The following is a 21,052-nucleotide window of genomic DNA, read 5'->3' as shown; positions in this document are numbered from 1 at the left end:
AAATCATTTTCTCCCCGACTCTGAAAATCGCTTATATGCTGTTTAATCGCTTAAATGCTCATGGATATCTCCCACAACAGGCTTATACGCTTATAAAGTCCTTCCAAAGTATCAATTTACAGTCGCCTCTCCCCCCCCTCCGCTTATGTAATGCATCAGAGAGGCATCCCTCTCTCAGCACGATTCCAATCGCTCTAGAGGTTTGGGGGGGGGAGAGAATTTTTGCTTCCAAGTATCTGTTTACAATCGTCTCTTTCTCTCTCCCTCCCTCCTCTGCTTATGTAAAGGCGTCCCTCTCTCACGACGATTCCAATCGCTCAAAAGGTTTTTTGGGGGGTTACGCTTCTATTTATGGTTCGCTCATTTTAACTCACAGTTCATTGTTGGTCTTTATCTTGACCACGCTCGTAATCGCTCTTTCGCCAGATCTCCTGCGCTTGACTGGGTCGGCACATCTTGTGCCTCGCTGAGAGGACGCAGACAGTGGGGGGGACTGTCAGGGCAGAGGGCAGCCTCAATTTCCCTGCAGATAGCAGGAAAAGAGGCTCACCCTCAAAAGTCCTATGGCCTGGGGGGTCTCCCTGACCCCCCATGGAGGTGCTGATCCCGCGGCACCCCTCCCCTCAGCTGCTGTGCGGTGCGCCTTCCCGGAGCAACAGGAAAGGCGTCCGCCATTGTTGTGCCGTAGACCCAGCCTCTCGGGAGATGAGATTTGTATTTTCACTCTCCATGTGTTCTCACGGGATTTTTAAAGCTACATCAAGGTTACTGCTGACGTAACATTACACTGGCTTTGAGGGAGTGACCGGGGCTTCTGAGAGGCCTGGAAAGCCAAGTGATATTTTTTCTCCCCCCCCCCACAACATGCCCAGATGTTGCCCAATTCTAAACCAGTGTCAGAGTTATAATGGCCAGTTCCAGTGCATCTTGGCGCTGGCATGCGCGGGCATAAGTCTGAGATGCCACACTAAGCTGTTTGAAGGCAAGGCTTATGATTGGGCCCCAAGGAGGTTAAAAGTGTGTCCTTATTTTCATTTGTGAACTACTGGAGGGGTGTGTGATTTATTGCACATATGCATTATAATGCTGTAACTCTGCATAGCCCCACTTTAAATGCATGCCCTTTCCTTAATGGTTCACAACCGACATCATTTATTCACCATTTACTCACTGCATCAAAATCTAATAGCATTTGAAATTCATGTGTCCGCTGGCTTAGTTATGAAAACCTCCAGTGTGGAATCTGGCACTGTTTAGGTACCTCTCTGTGTTGCTATGAGATGTAAGCTTGCAGATGTTATGGGATCCATGGATGAGACTGAAAATGGAATCATCAAGTAGGGTAGTCCCCAAGGCTTTGTACAAACAGAATTGGGATTAATCTCAAGAAAGTTTTTCATTTTATAGCCTGAGTAATCTGGAAATCTCCAGGACTGGAACTAGGGTTGCCTGGGGGAGTATGGGGGGGAGGCTATCAGTGGAATGGTGTTATGGTACTTCCAGGGAAAATCCAAAGGTGACATCATGCTGCTCTAGGAATTGCTGGAAACTCTATAGTAAAACCACAGAGTTTCTGACAATTCCTGGAGTGGTATGACATCACCTCTGGGTTTTCCCCAGGATAGTGTGCCACCATTGCACCAATGCTTTTTAAAAGTTATTTTTCATCCACTGGCCACTGGAGTAGCAGCGGGCAATGGGAGCAGGGGGCAGGAGTCCCCCACCCAGAGGAAAAGTGGCAACTCTAACTGTAATTGTAACCAAGTACACAATGCAACCTGACTTGGAATCCATCAATTCCTACAGAATCCTTACTTATTCAGATTTCTTTCCCTTCACCTCATCTCTCAAGAGAGCAGGGCAGGTTATAATGTATCATTGTCTGTTATTATCCTCACAGTGGCCTTCTAAAATAGGTTAGAACAATTTGCCAAAGCTGCACAATGAAGTTTTCTGGGCCAGGAGCAGCTGAACCTAAATGAAGGGTTTGAGCCATCGGCTGAAACTTGAGTGGAAGGTTTGAGCGAACAGCTGAAAGCACAGGAAACAGAAAGGATTTATTTATTTAAAATATTTCCAGGCCACTTCTCCAAATACAGAAATTCATTTCCTAAGATGTTCTACTCTGTTGACCAGGCACGGCAGGCCAGGTTCCTAATATTTGCACTAGGGATGATTTTGAGGTTTTCATCAGCCCCCAAATCCCACTTTAAGTTTACGTCTCTGTGCAAACAGAACCCACGATCCTTTGTTTTCACTGTTTTCAGTTTCTTTGCACTGAATTTCCTGCACAGTGTATGCAGAGGTCATTTTGGGGGGGAACGCGGGGGATCGCAATTCCCCCGGGTGAGGTGCAGGGGGGCACATGACGAAGCCCCGCCCCCTGCTTCCGGCTGCCCCGCTTCCGTCCCTCATTCAGTCAGGAGGAGGCAGGAGAAGAGGGAGGGTAAGTTGCTTCCTCCCCGCCTCTCCCCACCCCTGCCTGCCTGGGGCCAGGGAGGGCCTTCGCGGGGCTTCCTCGCACTCCCGCCGGCCTTGCAGGTCCACTGCCGGGCTCCTGATGTCAGGGGGTGTGGCATATGCTAATGAGTTATGCTAATGAGTTCCCCTAGCTCTTTTTCTACAAAATGACCCCTGAGTGTATGCATGTTTTGACATTATTGGGTGTCAATAAATCTGCATTATGTGGTATGTAACACATATAATACTGGATAAACTACATATAAAAATGATACAACACATGCATAATGCATAGAAATCTACAACGCCAACAGTGCAGAGCAGAGAACTGGAAATGCTGACAAAATGTAAAGAAATGAAACAGGGAGCATTCTTTTTTCACTTCAGACATATTTGCAGTTTTCGTACTGCCTGCCAATTGTAGGGATTGATAGTGCACAGTGCAGACCCTATGTAGTGCAGTGGCTAAAATGTCAGTCTGAGCTCTGGGAGACCTGGGTTCAAATCCTACCTCTGCCATGAAAAGTCACTGGGTGACGTTGGGCCAGTCACTGCCCTTCAGCCTGATCTACCTCACGGGGTTGTTATTGAGATGATAAAATGGAGGCAGGGTTGCAAATCTCCAGGAATGGCTCGGAGATCTCCCAGGATTACAACTGATCTTGAGAATACAGGGATCAGCTCCCTCAGAGAAAATGGCAGTTGCAGATGGTGGACTCTGTGGTGTCACATCCCTGCTGAGCCCCCTCCCCAAACTCTGCCGTCCCCAGGCTCCACCCCCAAATCCCCAGAAATTTCCCAAGTCAAGAGGAGAGGAGAATAGTTGTCTGAGCTGCTTTAAGTCCCCATTCGGGAGCAGGTAAAGGTAAGGTAAAGGTTTCCCTTGCTCGAAAGCCAGTCGCATCCAGCTCTAGCAGGCGGTGCTCATCTCCGCTTCCAAGCCAAACAGCCAGTGCTGTCCGAAGACTTCTTTGTGGTCATGTGGCCGGCATGACTAAATGCCGAGGCACACGGAATGCCGTTACCATGTGACACCCCCAGCGTGATGTCATCGCTTCCATGTTATGTCATTATGCTGGGGATGTAACACCGGGTTATGGCAATTGGGGGTGGTGCTTCTCCCCACCGGCCAGCTGGCCAGCAGTGGACAGGAGCCCACAAAATCAGGGGATCCCCCCTCCCACCTGGGGGCTGGCAACCTGCGTGTTCCCGGCACAAGAGTGGTTTTCTTCTAGCAACTGATCCTTTCACCTCATAACAATCTCTAGTAAACCGATTTTCCTCTCTTGTTCCTTTTAGCAGCTGATCCATTGGCAGTGTCGAATATTTATGGCTAGTATCTGAACAATTTTTTAAAAAGCAGTATGTCTAATTGCAAGTCTGTAATACGGGCGTATTTGGATACAGTTGAAAGGTGTGCTGCTCAAAGAAGGAAATGCTTCATCCGTTGATCGTTCCCAAGAGGCTCAGTGTATGAACGGCTCTTATCTTGGTCTCCACCCCCAGATCTTGAGTCACAGACTTTGGTTGTTTTGGCTGGGTTTACATGGCCATATGCAAAATGCAGGAAAATATGGACCTTATTTTCAATTGTACTGTTGTTTGGCAGTTGGCTATACAACTACATGAAGTCCAACAACAGTATGGAGTCAGTTTTATGGTCTTCCCCCATGACATACTAACATTAAAAATCAGAAACCACGTGAAGTAGGATTGCAGGGATAGAATTGTGGGCCATGCTTCATTTCCTCTTGGGGAGGAAGCGTCTCTTTCCCCACACCCTCTCATCTCCAGCTAGGATTGCCTCCCAGGGGCAGCAGGAAAGTTCCCATTCCCCAGGCCCCACCGGTCACCTTTGCTCCAGGAGGAGCAAGGGGCAGAGGCAGGAGTGATTTCGTGTGATGCCATGTGATGATGCATGACACTGTGATAGCACTTCCACTTTGAACTCGGAAATGACATCACGATACTCTAGGAATTCACACATCTCTACGATTTTAAAAACCGGATGTCACAGCATCACATATAATTGTGCAACATCATCCCCTGCCCTTAAAGGCTCCTGCTGGTTGCCAGAGTTCAGCTTGGTAACCCTGCCTACAGCCCGATAAAGACTTTGGGGCTATTGGAAAGCTTGCACACATTTAAATGTTATTTTGATTGCTCCTTATAAAGGGATGACATGGCTTTTGTAGGGGGATTATGCTTTGCAAAGTTTTTAACAGTGCTCTGTTTCCCTGACCAACTTGGGTCTGTGTTTCATTCTCTCCTGGGCTGCAGAAACATATTTTCTGACAATACCAATGTTAAGATTTACTGTATGCCTCTGCAAGATAAGAAAGCCCATTGCAAAGGGAATCTGAGAAGGGATGTAAGAAGGAGGGAGGGATGAAGAGCAAGGATATGCTCCAGGAAATCTTGAGATAAGGAAGATTTGTTCTCCTTACCCCACTGAACCATTTGCAAAATGACTCTGCTGTACTATACAGGATGACTTAAGAACATAAGAAGAGCCCCACTGAGCCACACTCATCTAGTCCATCTAGTTCATCATCCCGTCTTACACAGTAGCCAACCACTTACTCTGGAGGTCAGCAACAGGGCACAGAGGCTGAGGCATTCCTCTGATGTTGCCTCCTGGTGCTGGTATTCAGAAGTTTACTGCCTCTGAATGTGGAGTTTCCTTTTAGTCACCATGGCTAGTAGCTGCTGATAGACCTATCCACCATGAATCTGTCTAATTCCCTTTTAAATCTGTCTACGCCTTTGGCCATCACCATATCTTCTGGCAGTCAATTGCACATTTTTATAGCTCATTGAGTAAAGAAGTATTTCTTTTTGTCTGTCCTGAATCTACTGCCCTTCATTGGATACCCTTGAGATCTAGTGGTTTGGAAGAGGGAGAAAAGCTCTCTCTCTCTCTCTCTCTCTCTCTCTCTCTCTCTCTCTCTCTCTCTCTCTGCCCTGTGCTTACAATGTAGAACATTTCAGGTGTGAGAGAATTGAGGTCAAGAGCTCATTGTTTAATGAGGATAAATAGTAATCTGCATGGAAATATATTCTGCTGAGGAAACCTTTTGGCTAAGCCCCTTACAATACACATAAAATCCATTTGCTTGTTCTTTGTGTTCTTTGATTTTCACATTCAGGTTTGTGGACAACAGTATTATTTACTTCTCAACATACTGCTTGTATGACCTCAAGACCTCAAGAACTTAGTTCAGAATGACCTTTTTCACATTGCTTGTAAATCCCTGCAAGGTTTACCTTGGTTGCTTTGGTAACATGTTATTTCTTATATAATAGAAATATCTGAAAAACACGAATTTCTTAAAATAAAGGATTGCAAGAGCTATCAGGAGGAAATAAAAGAATCCTTGTAAGTAGTGCTTGGGCCCAAGAATATGAAATGATATTTTGATTTGGGTTGCAAGTTCTCAGAGAATGATGCCAGTCTTTATGATGGCCCCATCCACTTCCCTCCCTAAGAGGGGAGATTTTCCCTCCATTTTTCTTTCCCTTCTGCAACTAAGCCACCCTTGTTATATGTTTTCTGCACTCTTCAGAGCTAACTCCCTGTTTGACTGCGTAGGGAATTTTCTTCTCTCTCGAATGGGAGTCTCCATCTATTTCCCAAACTTCCTTGCCAACTTTCCCCAGTTCTCCTGTCTATGTTAAACTACTCTCAGTCAGGGCTGAGTTCCAAAACTGTCAGTACTCAACTCTTCTCAGCTAGGGCTGAAATCAGACTGTCAGTCAAGACAGAAATCTGACTTTCTTCTCAGTATGCAGCTCTCTTAAGACTTTCCCTGCTCAGCTGATGCTAGCTAGTCAGATTCCTTGGGGCAGCCTGTCACTCAAGGCTCTCTGTTGCTGTGAAGAATTAACCCTCCACAGTCCTTTACTCTGTTTGCACAGCACTTCTAATCATTTTAAAAGTGTAGTCCATCACAATCTTCTAAGAAGATTACTGTGTTTCCTGCATTCAAAACAAGGGTTGAACCATAATGCAGTGCTCATGAATACTGCTGCACTGCCCCTTCTGACACATAATTTTTTTGTTATTTCACTTGCAAGGAGAGTTTCCTTTCATTCAATAGAATGTGAATCCCATTAACAACTTAGGGTATGGGTGCCTAGCAATCAGCAAGAGACCTAGGGGGTGGAGGAGACATGGGGGTGCCACTGGTGAAAACCCAGAAGTGATGTTATGCCTCTCTAGGAATTGCCAGAAACCCTATGGCTTTACTGACCGACATCACTTCTGGGTTCTCCCTTGAAGTTACATCATGCTGTCAGCCTAGTCGCCATTGTTAAAAATATATATTTTCTTCTGCCGCGATTCCAAGCTGTTTCAGGAAATGGGAGCTGTGGCAGGGATCCTATTGGGATATTTACGTAGTTAATATAGCAGAGTTTGCCCAGTCATAGAACCATGACCCTGAGTGCAGTAAATAAATCTCCCAAGAAGTATATTGCAGTAACGGTAAACATATTTATTCAAGTCGATCCAGCTCATATTCAAGTTGTAGTCAAAAGAGGAGAAAGAAGCCTGATCTAAAGAGTACTTTTCCTATCACAAATAGCCAGCTTGTCTGGCATCGTGTGTGTGGGAGTACGAGGGCATTGTATCGACAAGAGAGACCTGCAGAGACATGTGTCTCCGTGGAAGGCCATGTGAAGTGAGGGAGAGGACAAAGGGGGAAAGGAGGGATCGGCATGCACCTCCCAGGTTAAGACAAAGGGAGGCATCCCATTCAAGGAGATAACACCTATACACCCTTAGAGTGGTATAGTGCTCCCCAATGTCTAGGCATGCTGAGTCACCTTAGGGTGCAGCCACGCGGTTGTTTTGATCAGGTTTCACACTGCTGTTCCCTCTCACATTTAAATTTGCTGATCAGGCTGGCCAATCCGCCTCCCGCGCCGAAGCAGGCTCACTCGCACAATCCTCCCAGTTCTCTACAGCGTTTTCCTGCTCCGGGAAAATCAAGTACTTTCTGGGTACTTGCGCTTTGAATCCGCAATTTTGCCTATCTGGACAGCCATCTCTCATGCAATGATTGCGATTAGGTCATCTGACCATCCTTCGCCGCAATGTGGGGTTTTTCCCAGTCTTAAGTCTTTCCTGAGACTTAGTTTGCCATGGCAGGTAGGGATCCCAAGTCCCCCCGGGGGGGCGGGGAAAACCCCGCCCCAGAGGCCCATTCCCCGGCGGCGCCAGATCAGGCCCCGGGGGGAACTCCACCTCGATGTGCGCATCACCCGGAAGTGACACGGGCACGCTGGGGGCGGGGCCACAGCCATACAAGGGAAAACTCTATGGTTTTGCCCCCAGCATGCCTGGCGTCCTCCCGTCACTTTCGGGTGACGTGCATGCGGTGCGCACAAGAAGCCGGCCGGGAGCCCCCCACCCTAATGGCAGGCATAAAATTTGAACCAGGAACTTCCTGATGTACCAGGAACTTCCTGATGTACACCTCAGTTTCTTAGTGGATGTGCTACAGTAGCTCTCACCTAATGCACAACTTTCTATGCAAAGGATCATGTTCAAATAAATTAGACTATATAAACAGAAATGTGTACAAAAGTCGAATGATCGAGAATTAATTGGCATGATTGGAAGGTGAAAATTAATTTGGTTGGTTCAGGAGCAAATTAGTGAAATCAATATATTACTGCAGTATTTCATTTTTAGCCACAGATGTAACTACTGATCAGCTATGCTGTGTGGTTGGATATTGGTGTAAATAAGGTATATTGCATTAGCACGATGAATTTGCCTGAAGCTATTGGTGATTGCTAGAGTAAACAGACAACAGAGACTGTATCCACCAGAGCTTGCAGCTGAAACATTTTCTATGCTAATGTTAATCTCTCTGTTCTTAGTATTTTAGCATTTGGCTTTCTTCTCTTGTCCTCAGTGAGGATTTGCATATGTGTATTGCTTATCTTAAATTCAGAAAAAATAATCTGAAATCAACCAAGTGCTTCCATTATTCCTCCCCTCCCCTCCCCCGCTTGGCATCCAAACACTGAAACATGCTGGGTTGTGTTGAAAATTTAGACATAAATTAGGAGGGTTGTCTCAGGGTTTCTCAGTGATGTTAGCACACAGTTTTCATTTACTGATTTATTGAACTACACAGACTGAATCCAGGAATTATGTCCCTGAATATTTTTATCTTATCTTTATGTTTTTATATTTCATTTCGTCCCTATTTTTGTACTCTAGAGAAACACATGGCATGTCAACCTGGTTCCAAAGAAATTTGTAATAATCAGAGAAGTGATAAGAGGGTCAGAAAATATTACATTTTCCTAATGAAAACCTGATATACAGAAAGATTGTTGTTCGGCCAGTGCCAAACAGGAAGTAAGCCACAGACAGGAAATCAGCCCAGACAGGAAGTACATTACAGAAAGGAAGTGCATTTCCTGAGTCCCAACCCAGTGCTCCTTTTGTGCATATAAATACATAAGTAAAAATTTAGATAAAGAGAACAGTAAATTGAGAGTTATAGTATACTAGAAATTCAATATTGTTTGATGTTCAATCTAGCAAGTCCAGCAAGAACCAGTCCAGGCAAGCAATAGGCAGAGCAAGAAACAGAGCACAGAAAGCGGAAAGCAGATTAGCAGAGGGAAGCTATCTGGGCAATCACTAGGCAAGAGCTCATCTAAAGGATGATGTTATACCGCCAAAGGTCAGGCTTCATTTACACAGTCTTAAAGTGAGCTGGTGGACCCCATCCTTCCATCCTGTGGTCCTGTATGAGACTCTGATTCTGGCAAGACTTGGAGTCCAGTTTTCGTTTCCAAGTAAGACTCTAATGATAGATCCCAAGCTACTCACAGTTAAGGTTACCGGGCCTTCCAATATAGCAGGAAGTAATTACCTTTTATGCCTGCTGGGGGCATGGACCTTGGGCAGGAGGTCTTGGGGGGAGAAGGCCTGGCCTCCCAGCAGTGCACCATGCCTGCTTTATATATGGGTTAAACTGAAAGTGACATCATGGGATGCTGGAGGCCTTGGAGCTTCACTCTGGGGATCCTAATGAAGGTAATGTCCTGAAGGCACTAAGGTTCTTTGACTTGTGTGGCTAGCCAATATACCACACAGTGAGACAGACAATCCAGGCAGCAAAAACAGGTAGAAAATGTTTTATTCGAATAAGGGACAACTTATAGCTAAAAATTCAGCTCAGATGTCCAGTGAGTAACAGGAGGGTTCTGACTTATATATTCTTCTTGCTCCTCCCAACTTTACATCATTGTTGACATCATTTTCACATGCTCAGTTTGAGTTTCTTTATCTTACCAATCATTAATTTTACATTTGACAAACAAGATGTTACTTGGCCGCATTTCAACCTGCGATGCAGGTGCCTGTCTCATTAAAATTGATAAATGCATCTTCTTGGCTTCTCTCCTAGATTTGCTCTACCTTTGAATGAACTTTCAGGATGAGTTCATTCTCAGTATAAATTCTAACTTTTCTTATTACAGAAATGGTTTCTTTACATTGATACATGCATATGTGTGTATAAAAGCACTCCTAATAACATTTCTATAAGCCTACTTCCACTAAGGGTATATAAAATATGAAGAATATGGAAAAATATATCATTACAATGACATTCCAAAGAATTAAACTCTATACATGCTCTTTCTAATGTTCTAAAATAGCCTGTAGCATAACGCTTTTGTAGATACCTTGAATCCATCTATTATTCTTCATTTTGATCCATCAGAAGATTTTTGGTGACTTTTATAAATTATTAAATTTAAGTTAAACTTTATAATGTTACAAAATATACTATTTTACTTCAGCCAGTAGGGGTTCTTCTTGTATAATATAAGTTCTGGATTTTAATTAGCCTTTTAATTAATGTCAAGAGCCGTGATTAATGTCTTTGTTTCTTACTGAACTCTGCCTGCACACCTGCTTGGTGATGTTCCCATTCTCTGCTTGTTAGCAGTTTGCTAGTCTTATAGTTTTTAGCAATGTATTAGCAAAATTTCTTAGCAAATTAAGAATTTAGCTAAATTTTCTTTATTATAGACATTCAGAAATATTTATTCTTTAACAGTTATTCTTTGCTATTAGAAGTTATGTTTTAACCTTTTAAAGCATACAACAAATAAGGGAAAGGATTTTTCAGGCTTAAATCTCTTTTTACAGAAAGTATACATACTTAACTCAATGATCTTGACATCTTCTTTAATCAATTATCACATTCCTTTCACTGAGCATCACCAGCTCAGTTCATTAAATGTATTTCTCTATGCAATTAAATTATTAAATTATTTATCCATGCAAGCAGTCTTTTTCCCCCTTAAAATAATAAGCTGCTAAAGGCATAAATTCCAGTAGTTCAATATTTATGTTAAAATATTTTAAACTTAAAAGAAGCCTAGTTTGATTTTTCCTCATTTAAAATTACTAGTAATCATAGCCATTGTAAACTTTTATACTTGTTCTTTTGAAGCAGAGAATTTCACCATAGATCTTAACTCTGACAGCTCGTTAACCAGGTGTTTGGTACCATCCTAATTAAAAAGTCTACTGATGTTGCAACACCTGCTTGTTAGAAAATTCCTCTTCTGTCAATTAAATTGGATATAAAACACCTGTTTATACAATTCTGCTTAGTGTTTAATGATTTGCCACTAACTCCTGGAGAATCCCAATGATCCTTTCCCAAAGATCTCTGGAATTCCAGCAATAATCAATAGATAATCTTTTGAACCCTTGAGCTTCCTCTACAGTAACTTGCCCTCACCTTCAGGTGAGTGTGGTCTGTGTGTGATATCGTCCCAGTCTGAGGTAGATCCTGACAAATTGTATTTTTGCTATGGAATTGAGGAATTCTGCTACTATAGAAATGTATGCTGTAGATCAGGGGTCTCTAAGCTTTTTGAGCCTGTGAGCACCTTTGGAATTCTGACACAGGGGGGGTGAGCACAACCAAAAAATGGCCACTTAGGAGCCTAAGTGCAGAGGATATGAGGAGTAATTTTTAAAGATACACTGATAAAGAGGAGAGAGGAGAGACTGTGGTGACCAAAACAAAGATTGCACAGGCAATCTGATCTTCAGTGGCCAATCAGAAGCCCTGCTCCGCAGAAAACCCCCCCACACACACACACACTTTCTAAAAATACTTGGTGGGCACCAGGAAAGGCCTTGGTCAACGCTCCCTCTAAGCTGTGGAGTCTTGTGAGCAAAAATTCTACTTTGTGAGCTAACAGCATTAAAGTTGTGAGTGAGCGATTTGGCTACTGCATACATTAGTCTGCTCTGGAGCCATCCTTCCTGAGCGAAGACAAAAATGTGTGAGCCGGAGGCTAAAAAACTGTGAGCTAGCTCACACTAACTCAGCTTAGAGGGAACACTGGTCTTGGTGTGTGCCATGGCACCCACGGGCACCATGTTGGGGCTCCTGCTGTAGATCTTACTGATGCTGGGCTGCGCTCCAAACAGACCCTCAAATCTTAAAAAAAAAAAAGTACATATCTTTCCAACCTGTTAATGAAGCCTGGTTATGAACACTGGGGGGAGGTTCAGTGGGCTACAGAAAGCAGGAAGGAATCAGCAGAAAGCACTTTAAAAACTCAAGGGCCCTTGAGTCATTGGAATTGTGCAGGCCACCTTTTCCAAAGCAAGTTTTAGTAAATGGCCACCTTTCTCCATCCAGGACTGTAACCAGTGGTGTCCTGATATAGGCATGTATATTTCCAGGGCTCTTTTTATAGAAAAAGTCCAGCAGGAACTCATTAGCATAATAGGCCACACCCAACAGCAGAAACTCATTAGCATATTAGGCCACACCCCTGACAGCACAGCTCATTAGCACATTAGGCCAAACCCCCATGTTACCAGAAGTGTGGTCATCTAGCCACACCCACCTTTTGCTTCTTATTCTGTTTAGCTTGTTTGTTGTCAAAACCCAGGGCTTTTTTTGTAGCAGGAACTCCTTTGCATGTTAGGCCACACACCCCTAATGTAACCAATCCGAATGAGTTTCTGCTGTTGGGTGTGGCCTATTATGCTAATGAGTTCCTGCTGGGCGTGGCCAGCTCGGGAGCCAGCCGGAACTCCATTCCTGTGCGTTCCTGCCCAAAAATAGCCCTGTATATTTCCATGACGTCACTGACACCTATTGGATAGTGCGTATTACCTCATTGATGAGGAAACCCCTGAAGTACGCAGCATTATGCAGAACCCATGGACACTGAGCCAGCCACCCCTGTATTTGGAAAGGAGAAAGAAGAGTTGCCGCCAGGGCTGGAGAAATTGCCTCCCACCCTTGCAATGAAATGATTGAATGAATGCAAGATAGAGTTTGTCTAATGCCATAGCACTACTGCTGTGATTTAGAGTAGCTGTGTGCTGTAGGATGTCTGATGTTCTGGCTTTCCAAATGATAATAATGAGATTATACACAACATCATAAGGGGCAAGTCTAATTCAGCGGGAGATAATCCAGTTGTTGCGAATTGATCATCAAAGGGGAGCATCTTATATAAGCTTTGTGTTCCAACTGTATATTGGTACTTAGCAGCATCCAAATTTCCCCACAAGATGAATGAGTAAATTTCTTTCCTGTGCTGTGATTAAGAATAACAATCCCTATGCAGCAGATTGGGATGTGGGATGGTATAGTATAAACTTATTGTCTCCCCGTTTCTATTTTCACTTATGCGTGATCTTGTGCAACCAATTTCTGTCTACTATAATATAATGAGAGAAATGTGCTAGGTATTGCACAAGATCTTGCACAAGTGGAATTGTGGTCAATCCATTTATGTTGCCGCTTGCACATGACTGGATCTAAGCCTATGTCTTTATGAAAGCTTAAAGGCACTAGACACTCTAATTCTCCAACATAAAAGTGGATCACTGATGGGTGTACACTCAAGCTCAGTGTAGTTTGGTTGGAAACTGAGGGGGAGTGGTGGCGCAGGCAGTAAATGAAGCCTGCATTCCATCTGACCGAACAGCTCGGCTGTTCGAGTCCCAGGGTGGCCGGGGTGAGCTCCCGGTCCTTGTCCCAGCTCCTGCCCACCAAGCGGTTCGAAAGCCCGAACGGGCGAGTAGATGAATGGGTACCTGCTCTTAAAGTGGGGGGCACCCTTCCTTCCCTTCGTGGTGGCATGGCGGTGATTGAGGAACGGAGTGACGGCAGTGGCGAAACATGGCAGCGGCAGGAACGGCGGTGAGGCGAGTGAGGCGAGAGGCTTGAGTGGAGATTGGGCCGGCTGGCAAAGCACGGTGGCGGGGCAACGCAGCAGGCCGGAGCCAATTTGGACAGAGGCCAGCTGCGGTAGCATGCGCCGTCGTGCTCTGTGGGTCCATACCCGGAAGGAGTTGCTGCGACCGAAAGGAAGACCTGCGCCAAAACACGCCGTCGCCCAGATTGAAGAACCTCCATAATAAACAACAACAACTAAGACCTTGCCATGGGTGCCTGATAGGTAGTCCCTTCCCCTCATTGTGTGTGTGGCCCTAGTAAGGTAATGTAATTAATAATTGCACAATGTAAACCGCTCAGAGCCCTTAGGGGGTGAGCGGTCTATAAATTGAAAGTTAAATAAATAAATAAATATGAGCAGTGTATGCTACAGCATATGCCTCTGTTTCATCCCAGCACATGGATATCACTTCTGGTTTTTCACCGGAAGTGACAGAGTGTTTTGGCACAATACCAAGGAGTCCCCTCCCCCATTTCCCCCCTGCAGTTCTATTAAGCAGCAGCAATGATGAAACAGGGGCCCTGGCTGGAAGGTCACCTGCTATAGCAGGAGATCTGCCCCTCCATATGGTAAGTATGCGGTTATTTTGTAACTGTGACTAAATCAAAGTGACTTGCAGTGCTGTCCTAAGCAGAATTACACCCATCTAAGCCCATTGACTTCAATTAATTCTGCTTTGCACTGTTGGTAACTAGGTAACAAAGAGCTAAGGATGGTTTTGTATAATTCCCATTTTTCACACTTCAACAATCTGTCTCCACGTCATGATGTGTAAACTGAAATAGCAAAGATAGAAACAAAGATTGTTAAAGCTTTTGCTAATTAATCAACAGTCTGTGATACAGATAGAGGTCAACATGCCCCCCCCCCACTCACAATCAGTTAACTAGTATATTGCAAATCTGTTCTTTTAAAAAGTAATATTGATCTTCTTCAACAAATGACTGGAATGTAGTCTGGCCAGCTTTAGAATGCCATTCATGACTGTTCAAACATGCCCTGAATGTCAGAATTCTGAAATGATCCTTCTTGGGCCACAAGATTGGTGTGGTGCAATTAAAACAAAATCCTGGTTCATACCTGGGAATACTGGGCTGTATCCTAGCCATGTTTTCCACTAGGATTGGCACACATTAGAAACTCTGTGAGGAAAGCAGGGGTCCCCAAGATGGTGCCCTTGCGTGCAACGGCACTTGTTGACACTAGGGTTGCCAACCCCCCCGGTTTGCCAGGGGTCCCCCATTTTTTGGGGGGGGTTCTACCCGCTGCCGGCTAGCCAGCCGGTGGGGGAAGCCCCGCCCCCAACACCCACAGCCACCCCTCTCCCTTCTCTCTTGCCTTTAAATGCGAATGGAACCCGTGTTTCCTCCCAAGCCCGATCTCCGCTTGAGATCAGGCTTGCAGGGAAATGCCAGCTTCGTGCACTCTTAAAGGGGAAATGCCGGTTCCTGCACTTAAAAGGGGAACACCAGCTCCTTTAAGTGCAGGGAACTGGCGTTTCTGGAGACCCAGCACGCAGGCGGGGGGGGGGGGGGACATCCCCAACGTGACATCATCACGTCGGGGATGGCCTGCCCCCTCCCGGCAAGGAATGCCCCCAAAGCCCCCCGCTGGCGGTGGAAGATGGACTTGGCAACCCTAGTTTCAAGAAGGCATCTAAATGGCCATTGGTGATTTGATTGACTGTACAGCTTTTTTAAATGTTGCTTTGGGTTTGGCCTGGCCGCAGCTGCCATCACAACAAAGGATTTTCATTGTGTGACTGAAGGTAAGCTGCAGCAGCCATTTTGTAATGTCCCCTTTGGCTATCAGACCGTTCCATTACATATATACTTATACACAATAAATATACCACACATCTTGTGACTGGCTTCACCTCCTGGGGCAGTCATTTTGTAGCAGCCATTTTGTGGCTGTGCTCACCATACTGTGTCAGAATTCCAAAGGCACCCACAGGCTCAAAAAGGGTGTTGAGATTAGCAAGTTGAAAACACTTCTGTAATTATAGAGTTAACTTTGTTTGTGTTTGTCAACAGGAAGTCACATGTTTATTGTTCCCAATCTGTTTACCATGTGAGGAAAGCCGGGAATATTCTGGGAGGTCCTATTATAATGACCTGAACTTTAGCAATGTGATTGAAAATCAGTGTATTGGCTATTTAGCAAATTGGTGTCCTTTTTTACTGCCTTTGTGTTGGAGAAGAAGAGGCGCCATTTCCTGTGTTCCTGTAGCATCTTCTTAGCAGTAAAGATGTAGGGATCTAGTGCTTAGTTATTTTGCATCCTGTTTACCTTTTCCCCATGTTAGTTTTCTAGTAAACGTTTATATTTTTACAAACATATATATGGACTCAGTGTTTCACTCATTGCTCTGCTAATTTAATCTCTGCTTAACTATATTTTTCCAAAGAACACTCATCAAAGGGTCTGGGCCTTTTCAGTTCAGAAAAAAAGATAACTAAGATTAGACATATGAAAGATTAGACATATGAAAGAAAATACCTTTATACCTAGGATTACCAACCCCCCCCGGGGGCGGAATCAGGCCCGTAGCCTCCATGGGGCCCACGGGGCCCGGCCCCCCTGCTCGTTTTGCGGGCCCCCTCCCTCGGGATCCGCAGCGACGCGCCAGCCCGCCTCCCTTCGCCCTGAGTCAGCCGCGGCAGAAGAGCGGCGGAGCTCAGGGAGGGAGAGAGAGTCCCCGCAGCAGGACCCCCTCGCCCGCGGAGCGCGGCGGCCACGCGGCTCCAGGCAGGCAGGCTGAGCAGGCGGGCCGGAGAGGCGCAGGAGAAGCCGGGCAGCAGGGTTCGGCGGGCAGGGGGGCGCGTGCACGTGCCGAGGCGCCTGCTCGCTTGCCTGGTCCCGGCTTTAAAGGAGCCGCGCGTGCGCTGGGCTGCAGGCAGGTGCCGCCGAGTGGCCTGGGCGCGGGAGGAGGGGGCGTCCCAGGGGGCTTCCCTCAGGATGGGCGCCCCCTCCTCCTGCGCCCGGGCCACTCGGCAGCGCCTGCCTGCAGCCCAGCGCGCGCACGGCTCCTTTAAAGCCGGGACCAGGCGAGCGAGCAGGCGCCTTTTACCTTTACGGTTTGCCATCGCTTTCGTCCCAAGGCTAAAAAGCTAACACTAACTCAGCTTAAAGGGAACACTGCCCCCTAACCCAGAGAGGCGACGACCCTAGATCTTGAGGGGGGTGTGGGGAGCACCTGGTCAGCCCCCGATGGTTCCTTCCGAGTGGCGGCAGGAAAGCGGGCGGGACGCGCCACCAGGGAGGCAGGGGGGCAAGCCGCCGCCGGGAATCCCTGCCACTAAGTCCGGGCGCGCGGCCCCGATCCCGCCCGCGTGCAACCTGCCCCCCCGGGTTTGCCTGCCAGCCAGGCAGCCTCCCTGGGCAGGAGGGGGCCCAAGGTTTGAGGGGAAAACTCTTTGTTTTCCCCTCAAATGGCGTGGCCCCGCCCCAGCGTCTGACGTCACTTCTGGTGACGTTCTGGCGGCGCGCGCGCGTGAAGCGCACGCGCGCATCAGAGACCGGCTCCCGGATCCAAAGGACTCTCCCCCGCCGGTAGGAATTTTCAAGTTGGCAACCCTATTTATACCCAATAAGCAATGGCATTGTGAGATTCAGAGCCAGTGACCATAGTGATGGCCCATGAGCATAGATGGATTTAAAAAGGGGGTTAGAAAGATGTGTGGAATATAGGTCCATCAGTGGCTACTAGCCTTGGTGCCTAGAGGGAACCTTTGCACACAGAGGCAGCACACCATTAAATCCCAGCACTAGCAGGCAACATCAGGGAAGGCCTTGGCTTCTGTGTCCTGTTTCTTGGTCCTCTGATTTGCTGCTGCCTGAAACAGGATGCTAGACTAGATGAACCACTGGTCTGACCCAGCAAGGCTCTTTGGTTGTTAGGGTGACTATTCATTGAAAGAGTGGGAAGATTCCTTTCCTTACTACTCTTTAACCTGACAGCATGAACAAAAGAGGAATTCAGGTACATTAAGGAGTAATTAAACTGAATTAAGTGATCTTGACTGTGGCCTATCAGACATTTTGGGAGCTGCGGTGGCTCAAGTGGTTAAGACGCTGAACTGCAGGCTGTGGAAGGTCGGTAGTTCAGCAGTTCAAGACCCGGGTGCCGCAAGACGGGGTGAGCTCCCATCTCTAGTTCCAGCTCCTGCCAACCTAGCAGTTCGAAAGCAAGAAATTGCAAGTAGATAAATAGGTACCACTTCGGTGGGAAGGTAACAGCGTTCCGTGCACCTTGGTGTTTAGTCATGCCGGCCACATGACCACGGAAATGTCTTCGGACAGCGCTGGCTCTTCGGCTTTGAAACGGAGATGAGCACCCTAGAGTCGGATTCGCCTGGCTTTCGAGCAAGGGAACCTTTACCTTTACCTTTACTTTATCAGACATTTTGCATAAATCAGTTCAAGTGGGAAGAGTCCTTTTTTCTTTGCATTTTTGTAACCCATCCAATAAGATCTAACTTCAAGATCTTTCAGTGGACCAAGTTATTTTCATACTGATTTATCCATGGCTAATTGCTAACAAGAGCAGCGCATCCACTCACAGAAATCTCTCTGTGCATTGAGATGTGCCATCGATGTCTTGCTCAGGAGGGAGAAAACTCTGCCTAGTTAAGACAAAGCTTTTTAAGCAATGAAAGCATGGCCCCCATAGCTTGTCAGCCAATTAAACTGAAAGCAGTCTGAATCCTCCATGTACATCCTCATTACAAAGAGGCCGATCAAGAAAATTGGTCTTAGGACATTCCCTAAGGGAAACCATCCTAATTATAATGTATTTTGTATATTAAAGAAAACCCTACATAGTAACAAATCATTGTGTTTCTTTCTAGGGACATGGGTCACATTTGGAGGTCAGATTTCAGATGAGGTAAGCAACGTTGTTTCATTTAACTATAATTCTCAAGCAGGATGTGGTGCCTTTTCATTTTAATTAGAAGTCAAGGCACAGATGACAGAATGAACCAAGTCTATTCCTGTCACAGGAAATGGCAAGGAATTATCTTCCAGGAGAGAAAAGATTTTGCACTCCTGGAACATTTCTGAGCATCCAAACAGTTTTAAGAACTTGGTGTTTAATGTAAAGCATCTCCTGCCTTAAAATGTACCGAGTACTTAAATTATGGAATTTACTGGACTTCACATATTGATGGCCATGAGCATAGATGGCTGTAAGAGGAGATTAGACAGATTCATGAAGGATAAGTCCACCAATGGCTGCTAGATATGGGAACTTCGATTTATTATCCCAGGCGTCCTTACATAGGCCACCCTTTCAATCACCTCCCCTGCCTTGCTCCACCCCTCTACCCCTTTACCCAACCAGAAGTGTCCTTGCAGCCCTTTTCACAGGCAGGACTTAATGACTGGTTCCACCTGGCTGCCAAACTCTTATTACTGAACCTAGAGTCTGCAGCCCCGCTCTACCTGTTCTGGGTGCTCCTTGGCAGGGCTGCTGCAGCTGCCGGTTGTGCATAGCTTCTCTCAGCCAAAATGAGTTGCTCCTGCAAGTCTGGGGCAGGTTCCGTCACTGTTCACTGTTCACAATTGAGGCCTACAGCACTGTTTGTAGTTGCTATGCAGAATGGCCCCTTGGGGCTTTGTATAACCTTGTCTAGTAACAGTTTAATCAAGTGTTGATTAATGGCATTTGATGACTGATCTTTATTCCCAGCCACAAGAAGATATATGTTGCAGTGCACCTGACTGGGTACAATCTGTATTCTGCAAAGCAGTTTTTGTGAACTGAATGTGGGCAGAAGAGGGAAAATAGATGCTGTAATCCTATGCAGGGATTACTCCAGTCTAAAACAACTGCAGTCAATGGGATTATTGGAGTAACTCTGCATGGATGCATGCTAGTAAGTCATGCAAGAAGTAGCTTGTCAGGCTCCTAAGGTGCAGAGCTGGTATTCCTTTGGACTACTTACATATGCTTTTCTGCTCAGCCAGTACTTTGGCCAAAATACAGTTCATTTTAAAAGACATGAATCTTGTAAAGAAACTGACACTGTAAAAAGCAGCCTCAGAAACTTCTTTTGTTCAGGGAAGTACAGAGCTTGAAACGGTATGTCAAACAAAAGAGCAACATTGACCAGAAAGTGCATATGATTTTTTAAAAATGTACTCTGTTTGCTTTAACAATGTTTGAAGTGCAATATTGGAAAGTGAAAGGTGTTCTTATCACCTGTGAAAACACTCCATATGGGTCTCCATGTGTATCTGAATGCATGAAGTTGCCTTACACTTAGCCCTGTTCACATGTTGCAGTGAACACATGTACATTCTGCATGTATGCATGAACACCTGTTTCTAAGAGTCATTCAATGTGTGTTCACTTTATGCATGAAACCGGACAGCATTACCTAGAATAAATGTGGGGTTTGAACGACACATTGTGCTGTACATGTGTTGAATACAAGATGAGAATTACTCAACACATGTATAAATAAAAATCAAGTGTACACAGTACATAGATAGTATGTGCATTCACTGTAACTTGTTAACAGGGATTCAAATCATTGATTACTTGCAGTTAGTTACTGTCTACTCAGACTGGCAGCAGCTCTCCAAAATCTCAGGTAGAAGAAGAAGAAGAAGAAGAGATTGGGTTTATACCCCGCCCTTCACTACCCAAAGGTGTCTCAGAGCAGCTTACATACTCCTTTCCCTTCCCCTCCCCACAACAGACACCCTGTGAGGTAGGTGGGGCTGAGAGAGCTCTTGACAGAAACTGCTCTTTTTTCAAGAACAACTCTTATCAGAACTACAGCTTGCCCAAGGTCATCCAGCCAGGTGCAAGTGGAGGAGTGGGGAATCAAACCTGGTTCTCCCAGATTAGAGCCCGCGCATTTAACCACTACACCAAACTGTGAGAGAGGTAGAGGTCCTTCACATCACCTACTACCCTGATCTTTTTAGCTAGAGGTGCCTGGGGTTGAAGTTGGGACTTTTTGCATGCAAAGCAAGTGCTCTACACTGGGTCACAGCCTTCCCATATTTGCATGTCCACTTTGCATTGAAGCTTTATAAAGCTGAAGCTAGGTTCAGGTTATACTCTTTCTGAGGACCTGTACTGATGCTCTGATTCAGCAGTGATTGAGGCATGGGAAGCTTCCCAAAGACTGCAGCAGTACATTAGTGCATTTGGATGGTTGGTGCTATGTTTTTTTAATGGTCAGTTAGAATGGCTGTTAAAATAAAACAATCATACAGCTTCATTGAACTGCTGAATAAAACCATTTAACACAGATGGACGCCTCATTCGGTCTTAAAAGCCACCAAAACAAAGCAATCATCTTTACAGCAGGAA

General features: G+C 45.7%; 1 protein-coding gene across 4 annotated transcripts in view; it reads left to right on the top strand.

Moving 5' to 3' along the window:
• The window catches only part of KCNAB1 (potassium channel, voltage gated subfamily A regulatory beta subunit 1), a 296,623-nt gene that overhangs the window by 202,293 nt on the left and 73,278 nt on the right, over positions 1 to 21,052 (top strand). For all 4 annotated transcript variants that reach the window (XM_015425542.1, XM_015425540.1, XM_015425543.1 and 1 more), the window contains exon 3: positions 18,573 to 18,610. In XM_015425542.1, the coding sequence (XP_015281028.1) occupies positions 18,573 to 18,610 (38 nt within the window). The remainder of the gene's footprint in view (positions 1 to 18,572; positions 18,611 to 21,052) is intronic.

The sequence above is a fragment of the Gekko japonicus genome, unplaced genomic scaffold, assembly GCF_001447785.1.
Source record: "Gekko japonicus isolate JY-2015 unplaced genomic scaffold, Gekko_japonicus_V1.1 scaffold702, whole genome shotgun sequence".
In the NCBI taxonomy this organism is placed as follows: domain Eukaryota; kingdom Metazoa; phylum Chordata; class Lepidosauria; order Squamata; family Gekkonidae; genus Gekko; species Gekko japonicus.
Note: the sequence above shows the minus strand (reverse complement) of the source record. Positions and strands in the feature narration are given on the sequence as shown.